The following is a 9,283-nucleotide window of genomic DNA, read 5'->3' on the forward strand; positions in this document are numbered from 1 at the left end:
CAACCTTCAACTTCTCAAGGGTTGGACTTGGTCGCGGCTCCACCAAATTCGAATGATGCTCTTGAGCCATGGGCTTATTAATAACTTGAGCACCAGATCCACTCAAACGAGTCACACTATCACAATGAGAAGAACTAGGTTCTTTCATTTTATCTTGTACTCGTAACTTAGGCACTGGTTCCTGATAACCACCATTATGGCCTTGACGCCCACTAGTTTTCTCCTGGAGACCACGATAGTGTATGTTGTTCCCACCTTCAAGCCGCATGTGTCTTACTGGACCTGTCTCCACCGAATCTAGCCTTCTAGCCAGAGCGACCTCCCGCTGATGTTGGCGTTTCTGAGTCTTTGTCAAGGGTGCAATATCATGTTATCTCGATGTTCTACCATACCACCTGTTATCGTGAGTCACTAGAGGCTTATATGTCTGCATCTTGCGTTCCCCATACTTTCGTTCACCCCTGTACTCCTGAGCAGAGGTTTGGGCAACCCGGTTAGCACTGTAATCCGGGGCCTTTCCTTTCCTCCGATCGTTACTATTGTGCTTTGGAGAAACAACTCTTTCTTTCGTATCACGAGAAGGACTACCATAAGAAAGCTTCCTCCTGATTGACTTATTCTCACACTTAGGAACATCCTGTCGTTCTCTTTTAGAAACCCCAGTTCCACAGTCTCTTTGACGATTTGACTCCAGCACAAAAGATACGTTCTGAACAGGTTGTGCAGGTAACTTGCGTGCAGGCTTGTCACGACCATTTAAGATATCAACCAGACATAACTCCTGCTGACACCGTCCACATAACACAGTTGGAGCGGGAACGTTACCAACTGTCAGCTTGGAAGGAGAGAGCTTGATGGAGCCAATCATCACTCCTTCAGCCATTGAAAGATCCTTCTGCTTCAAACTCACACCTGCTGATGAAGGAGCGCCGACATGGATCATGTTCACTGTAGCCGCAGGAAAAGGATTGGTATCCACTTTCATTGTAGAACTTGACACGTTAGGGAACCTTAGTTTCCTTGATCAATTAAATCCTGCACCAGATCACGAAAAATTGCACAATTGTTAGTGGAATGTCTCCAAGAATTATGAAACTTACAAAAAAAATTTTCTTTCATTTGTTCAGGACTTGGCAAAACATGCCCATTAGATAATGTAATCAATTTCGCGGCTAAAAGTTGATCAAAGATCAAATCAGCCTTGCGAATTTCAACTGTATATGTGCGTTGTGTAGTTTTAGAAGTGGTGTGAAGTGAACGTGCGGCTGACTCAGTTTTCTCTAAACCCTTGTAAACAAAAGGGCACTTCACTAAGAGCTCGGCCGAATTTATTCCGGCCATGTCGTCGTCACTACTCCATTCTTCAATTTGGGCCGTACTTACGGCCTGACTCATGTAGTAGGTACCCTTCTAAGCGAGCCTCTTATGTAGCTCTTCTCTAAGAATTTCATCATAATGGATTACTCTTGACTCTAGCTCATATAGATCTCTAAAAGTTAATCCCTCAAACTTTTTCCTGAACTCAAAATCAAGTCCGACCAATGCCATCTCCACAAACTCTGATTCTGGTAACTGTGCCTTACACCTGGTCCGGAGACGCTTGAATCTGCCTATATACTCTTGAGCCGACTCAGCCCCCGTTTGAAATGATTTTGCTAGTTCAGCCAGAGGAATATTCTGCTCTGCCTTGTGGAATCAATCATGGAATGCTCACTCCAAGTCCCTCCAATTATGGATGGAATTAGGTGGAAGATTGACGAATCATGAAAATGCGGAACCAGTAAGTGAATTCACAAAAATTGCATACGGTTCTCTTCACTATTAGCTTCACCACACTGTGAAATAAAACGACCGATATGCTCAACCGTAGATTGATATGCATCCCCTGAAAATAGATGGAAAGATAGTACTCTATAACGATGTGGCAATAGGATGGGATCAATATGAGGTGGATATGGTTTCGTATAAGTAGGACGATCCACCCTTTGACGCAGATCCCCCACCATGCCTTCTACCATGTGTTGAATGTCATTAAAAAGTACAGGCCTATTAAGATCTCCAGGCCCCGGTTGCGCCATTTGTTGTTGATGTGGAATCGGTGGCCATCCCTGCTGCGGTGGGATATGAGCCTGATAAGGCGGAGCATGATACAGTGGAGTTTGGTACGGAGTCATAGAATGTGGTGGAGTCTAGAATGATGTAGCAAAGTGTGGTTGAAAGTGCTGGCCGTAACCTTGACCTGTCGGTTGTGTTGGCCATGCCTGCGACCCAAAAACATATTGTTGAGCATATGCTTGTTGACTGCCAGAGTGCCAGGCAATGTGGGGCGCGTGGTAGTGTTCAAATGAGGTGCTTGTTGGTATGATGGATTCTGCGAACGAGAATTTGGATTTCTATGATTTTGATTGTTTATGTTTTGTCTCTATTGGCTGTTAGGAAAAACCTGTTGTGTTTGAGTGGAAGAATGAACGGTCATTGCTGGTCTTATTGGCGTTGGTGCCGTCTAACCACTTGAAGGCGGATTTTGTTGTGTCTGACTGCTTTGCCCTGGCTCAAATGACCAAGGCCGACTACCATCACACTGGCTATTATGCGGCATCTGTGTTCCGGTTCCAGTTTGAAACTAACGTAACCAGGCATTCATCGTCTCTGATTGAACTCCCAAATTTTGATTAAGCTGACCAATACAATTTTCAAGCCTCTGGCCTAACCGACCAATTCCATCATCAATGTTATCGACTTTGTTATGAACATCTTGCCATGTTACATCGAGAGCATTTGTCACTGGTGTACTCACTGGCATGGGCTCAAAAACTGGATTGAAACATGATGTTTGGTTCCATGGTGGCTGCTCTGTTGTCGTTGACACACTAGGTTGTTCGAACAGTGGATTGTAACCTTGTGAGAACCCCCCAGGGAATGGACTAGCCGCAGTTCCAGTAGATACATTTACCGACTCATACGGAGGAGTGTACCCTGGTGGCAGACCCCACGGATAAGCGACCGGGTCATGCGGCCGAGAGGCCGCTCCACTTGTAATTCCTACATGGCCTGAAGACCATGCTTGTGACTGTTGCGGTCGACCAAAAATGGTTTGACTCCCATTTGTTGAGGTCGATACTATAGTAGAGGTTGCGGCTGATGCTGATAAAGCCCCACTCAATGGATGTGAAAAAACCATACTTGTCGTAGTTGTCAGGTTTGGACCCGAGGTTGAACTAGATGTCACTGGAAAACCAGACATATTTCCCACTATATCTCTTGAAGTTCTAGATCTATTTGGACAAAATGAAGAGGTGTGGCCTTCCTGCCTACACCTGTAACAATGATCTCCCCGAGCTTTAGCGTAGGGATCTGGTAACATTCACCCAGCCGTCCCACTGGGTGTGCCAAAAGATATTGGCTCAAAAATCGTCCCGGCCGCGTGTAAATATGCCGGGGTCCTCTTTGGCTTCCACGTGTCCTTCTGGCTTGTGACGTGTGCTAAGGCGTGCCAATTCGCGGCCAATGGGCCAAGCGAGGTTTCAAAGTTGTTATTTGCGCTGATCTAACTTGTAGTCAAACGACTGTGGGCGGAGGAAGGATCACTCTCGGCCGCGGGGTTCTCAATGCCTTGATACAAGGACTTTAACACGGATCGGCTAGCTAGCCGCAATCTTAGTGTTGTGTGGTACGAGTGAATGTTGTGAATGTGATGGTGATTGTGGTTCTTTGTAATTTTCTTAATACTTAATGTAATCAATATAAAGAAAAGACAGGGAAATATAAAGCAAGAACGTAAAAAACAATATGCTAAAGAACGATATAGAAAAGTGCAGAAAGATAAATACCAGTAAAGAAAATGATGAAGTAAACTTGAAAATTGAAAAGAGAGAGGTGTGTTGTGAATTGTAGAATTGTATTGATTAGAAAACAGTGTAGCCGCGTTGAGCGTTTGGTCGAGGACCTCTAACAATGATGCCTACGGTCCCTTTTATAGCAAAACTACATAAAGAATAATAAATGAAATCTTGACACTAATTGTGAGAGATTTATTACAAATGAATCCTAATTGATGATGATTCACAGGAGATACAAATTCCTATTGAAGCTAAGAACCAAAATCTTGGCAACGAATTGTAACGTCTTCACCTCTGATTGCTCCATCATTAAGACGCAGTCAATTTATCAAAACTGACAATGCCTCGTACCTTTGATCAAGCTAGAGTCTAAACCGACATAAATCACAATGGCCATGGTAATATCGTGGCCGCAATAATATCATGGCCGCAGTAATATCATGACCGTAGTAACTTTAGTAATTACTGCGGGTTCGGCTTAGTTGTCATGCCACATGGGCTGTGCCAAATAGGGATTCAAACAAATTCACGTACTTATAAATTCCCATAATTATACAACAAGATATATATATATATATATATAGATCAACCTGCTGTAAACATAAATTAAATTAATTTTTTCACACCACAAATTACATGCATGCAGAAAGTCAGAAATTGATCTCACGATTCTCACCCTGATATGCTCTTTAAGAGAAATAGTTTATTGGGGGAGTAAAGCCTAAAAAGATTGAAGGCACTGATGAAGGATATGAAGATCATGAGGAGGCATGCTAGGTATCCACAAGACAAAGCTCCACCGATTTGAAAGCAGAATCTGGTGTATTTGTCGCACAACTTCATCCACTGAAAATCTGGTACACCTGTAATTGCTAACAGTGAAGCCTGAAATGCAGCTGAGTTTGCCCCAAACGCCACATATACTGCTACCTGTGATCGAACTCAATATCATACTTTCAGTACAGTTCATCTTTATATTAAGTAACGATAGAAATAACATGTATTAAATCCAGCAGCAATCTATAAACAAACGCTCTGAAATTAGAACAAACAGAGTCAAATAACAAACCACCAAGTGAATTGAAATAAGATACCCTTATATATTAGGCCTTGGGCTCGATCTGCCTCTTTGGCCATTGGATTATTGCCTACCGTTCTTATTCTTCTATTTGTCACGCTAATGTTTTGTCTGTAGAATGTAGTGAATTCAAGCTAATGGTCTTTCTAGCTTGAGAGATGAATTTCATCAATAAGAGAACTTGTAGTTATTTTATGAGCACTGCTACGGCCTCATAATATGTCACCAAATTCGGCACCATAATTCTATGTGGCATGACATGTCATTTTGCCTTGTCAGTAATTAAAATAATCATAAAATATTATTTATAAATGAAAAAAAATGATATTCTTGTTAATCCAATGACAATAAAAAAGTTACCTTAATGACAATATTATAAATTTATAACAATTTATTAGATTTTACGGGAAAAGTAGTTAAGGCAATAAATGTTATTTTTTTTTCATATATACTCTAATCTGAATTAATATTGTATGTTATAATATGGTACATAATAAAAGAATACTTCCATTTTCTGTCAATAAATTACCATAAATTTTTCAAAACTAATTCATGACTTTTCTATTTTTATTTTATTTATATTTAATAATTATATTAATTAATAGCTATAACTAAAGACAATAATTACCATATATTCTCTATCGAATTATTAATTAAATTTTAAAAATATGAAAAATCTCTAAAAAAATATTTAGGACAAAATAATTTTATTTTAAAATATTTTTCGTTCACACGTCTATATTTTTCTCGAATGAAGTAATTTTATTTTGAAATATTTTTTTGCACGCGTACACACACATGTATGTATGTATATGTGCACATATATATATATATATATATATATATTATATGCGTCGACCAGCACAGCCGCACTCCCTTCCTCTCGACGCTCCTGTCTGTGCTGGCCGGAATCTTGAAATTTTAAATTACTAGGCACCATGCGGAGATTCCGAGATTCCGGCCGCCATAGACCGGCACTGCAGCTCCGGTCAGCACAGACAGGAGCGCCTGGAGGAGGGGCGTGTGGCTATGCTGGTTGGCGCCATTGTTGCACGTCGCCGGTGGCCAGAATCGCCGTCGTTGCACGTTCGCAGTTGAGAAATTTTTTGTGTATATATATATATATATTCGCATACTTTCATAAATATCAAGTTCTTTTCTTACATTTTGAAAACATTATTGGGATGGAAAGATTATGATAAAAATATATTCACAAATATTTTTTTATAATAATCTAGAGTCGTGGGATTAATAAAAAATATAATTATCTTTTGATTTAAAATGAAATTTTGTGATTATTTTAATTACTGACATGACACGCTGACAATTCATGTCACATAAGATTATGACGCCGAATCTGGCGCTATATTATGACGCTAAATCATTTTTCTTATTTTATTTCAAGTATAAATAAGGAAATTAAACAATCATGTATATAAAGATAGATTCATGACATTTTTCTTTGGAGTTTCACATACACGTTTAGTCAATTAATTAGTGATGTCCTGTAAAATAATCTATATCTACTAGATATGGGTATTGACATCGGATACTGACATTTCAATGAAATATTCACGTATATAAATGAATGACAGGTCATAAAATCAGAGGGTCCCGGATACTTCTAATAAATTACCCTCGATCGGAAGCTACCTTGGCTCCGTATATCGGCTTGGGATATGACGGAAAGGCTAGGTAGTTGGGAAATTTACAAGTTATTTTGATTTAGGCCTTTTGAGGTCACATTTATTTTGTTTCACTATTAAAAAAAAGTATGCAGCTTAAACGAAATAACTAAAAATTACCAATGTTTCCACAGGGAAAAGAAGGTAAGTGTAAAATTTTGGCACCATAAACTTTCAGAAAATCAAAAGTAAATCCAAGGTTCAAAATCTCTCTTATATTTTCGATATATCTACTGATATTTAAAAAAAAAACGATATATCTTAGGAGTAAATATCTTAGTTTTTCCCGTATTTGCGATATTTCTCCGATAACATAAAATATCTCTGATATTTACGATATATCTTATATATCTTCCATATTTTAGGGAAATATCTGAAATATTTTATTTACAGTTTGTTATCTCAACTTGAGGATGTCTCGGACTCTCAGAGATGAGTTTTTGATTAATTAATCACCTCGAGCCTCGAGAGATATCAAAAAGAAGACTAGAAGAGTAGTCACTCAATCGACTAATTTTTAAATTTTCGTAAATGAAATCTGGATGAGGAGTGAAGGTTCAAATCTTAAGTCGTAAGAGTCAAGTTATATCAGTGATAAGTGCTCTCTTTGACCTCGATGCTGAAATGTCAATCTCCTCCACACGTCGTAGAAAAGGCAACTGATTTTGGAATTGATGTAAATAAGTTATTATCTGATAAAGTTGGAGACCTGAAAAATGATTCTGATAATGCTAGTGTGTGGGGCGGCGTAGCAACTCCAGATAGTTAGATGATGATGATGGTGGTGGTGGTGGTGGTGGTAATGGTGATGGTAGTGGTGGAGATACAAGGTTTGAATGTGGACAATCTTATGTAGGTGGAGAATTTGAGCAATTTACTTGTGAAAGTAATTTTGATCATGCTACCCAAGATGAGGATCAGGGATCTAGAGCAGGTGGTCATGGTGCGCAACAACAAAATAGGTGCGGGAGGAGGACAAGAGTGGTCATTGATGATCGAAGTATTCCATCTGATGTTATTTTAGTTGCCTTAAGTTTTGATTCTATATTAATAAAGCACAGAGCATAGTGACACGTCAAACGAATCACATGAAGTTAAACTATTAATCAGGTTATCCTATTTACGGTTATGATCAGCTTGGAGAAGTATATGATCAATTATCAAGTTGGATTTATCCTTATTTATCCTTATTTTATCCCATTTTTTGAGAAATTATCGACAGCTCGAAAAAGATATATGTCTATCATGTTAAATATTACAATTCGTACTATATGGCTCATATGTTTTGGGCATAGTATTGTATTTTTGTTGACCAACGTGTGTCTTTTCAAGCACCTATAGTATTTTTCTGGTACTAGGTAAAGTTAATAATTGTATATGTTTGTATGTAATTTAATAATAAATAAATAAATAATTTCATAATATGAACGATATATTTTTTCCAATATCCTATATCTCCATTTAAAAAAAACGATATATGTACTGATACCGATATTTTAAACCTTGAGTAAACCACAAGTGAACCTTCATGACCGATACTCTTTGATGAGAAATTATCAAATGTCCAGAATTATAAAGAAACAAAGCAATCTTGAGTGGTCTAAACAGTGCGATGGTTACCCCTAAGAGTAAACAGAGTACGTAAGAGCCGTGGAATTAAGTAATAAAGTGCATTACCTGATCGAGCAAGAGAGAAATCCAAGCCATTTTTACGTTGGACTCTTTTCGACTTTCTTTGATAAAACCAGCTGACATTGAACACTCGCCAAAAAGTCGAAGCAGATTATATCCGGCAACCACAGCATCGACGTAAACCAGAACCCTATACATATTTCCCAACAAACCAAATTCACTTTCATGCTTGAGAGAGAGAGAGAGAGAGAGAGAGAGAGAGAGAGACTCTTACAGGAGGGCATTGACATCGTCGAAAGAAGCTTTCCTCCTAATGAAGAAGACAAATTTGGTCTGGTGATCAACTCCTACAAGTATCGCAGTGAGAACCAAGAGGAAAACTGAAGAGAGCCTCAGAAAGGCTTCTGTTTTCTCCATGTGGAACTTCATTTTCTTACAGTTATGGTTGTGAGCTACTCATATCGATCTAATCCATTCTTCTAATAAAGTGCTCTACCTTTTACGACTCTATTTATTAAGCGTTGGGATGCATACCAACTTGTTAGGGATTACCTACGAACAGTACGTGTTAATTGGTAATGAAAATGTCCACGTTGTGCACAGTTCATAATTGAGTGCCACTTGTAAAATAAAAAATGAAACCATGAAATTTTTAGGAAAATTCTAGGGTGCACTGCTGTATGGTGATTGGTAAGGTGATTGGTAAGGATGTCATGATCTTGTTAGGCCGACAACTTTCTTTCACAGTACGTAAACGAAAACTCATCCTGCAAAGGAAACATTAAGAAAGTGTTTCGAGTTTCCATCTTAAAATGGAAAGAAAAAGAAGTCACTTGTGTTAACTGAACATGACTAAGAGTTGTTCTGAAATTCGGATTAACCCAAGTGGGCAAGTGGTAAAGGCACTGAAGAGGTTCAGAATTGAGTTATAGTTGCGCATTTATACTAGATATCTCGATCCCAACTGTCTTGGCCTTAACTGTGTTGCACTATGGGATCCCGTGATACTCAATGGAAAAATGATTGAAGATAGAAGTAAATGAGCAAGT

General features: G+C 38.7%; 1 protein-coding gene across 1 annotated transcript; it reads right to left on the reverse strand.

Moving 5' to 3' along the window:
* Positions 1-4,466: 4,466 nt before the first annotated feature.
* Positions 4,467-8,663, reverse strand: LOC126792828 (CASP-like protein 2C1). The gene is made up of 3 exons (XM_050519308.1): positions 8,509-8,663; positions 8,280-8,424; positions 4,467-4,769 (listed from the first exon to the last, which is right to left on the reverse strand). Exons 1-3 carry the CDS (start codon positions 8,661-8,663, stop codon positions 4,512-4,514), a joined length of 558 nt encoding a protein of 185 aa, XP_050375265.1. The 3' UTR covers positions 4,467-4,511.
* Between the last annotated feature and the right edge of the window lie 620 nt (positions 8,664-9,283).

The sequence above is a fragment of the Argentina anserina genome, chromosome 4 (assembly GCF_933775445.1).
Source record: "Argentina anserina chromosome 4, drPotAnse1.1, whole genome shotgun sequence".
Classification (NCBI taxonomy): Eukaryota; Viridiplantae; Streptophyta; class Magnoliopsida; order Rosales; family Rosaceae; genus Argentina; species Argentina anserina.

Coding starts and splice junctions, on each gene's coding strand:
- LOC126792828 (XM_050519308.1), bottom strand. CDS start 8,663: ATGAAGTTCCACATGGAGAAAACAGAAGCCTTTCTGAGGCTCTCTTCA. Junction 8,425..8,508: donor GACGATGTCAATGCCCTCCT/GTAAGAGTCTCT, acceptor AAATATGTATAG/GGTTCTGGTTTACGTCGATG. Junction 4,770..8,279: donor TTTCTCTCTTGCTCGATCAG/GTAATGCACTTT, acceptor GTTCGATCACAG/GTAGCAGTATATGTGGCGTT.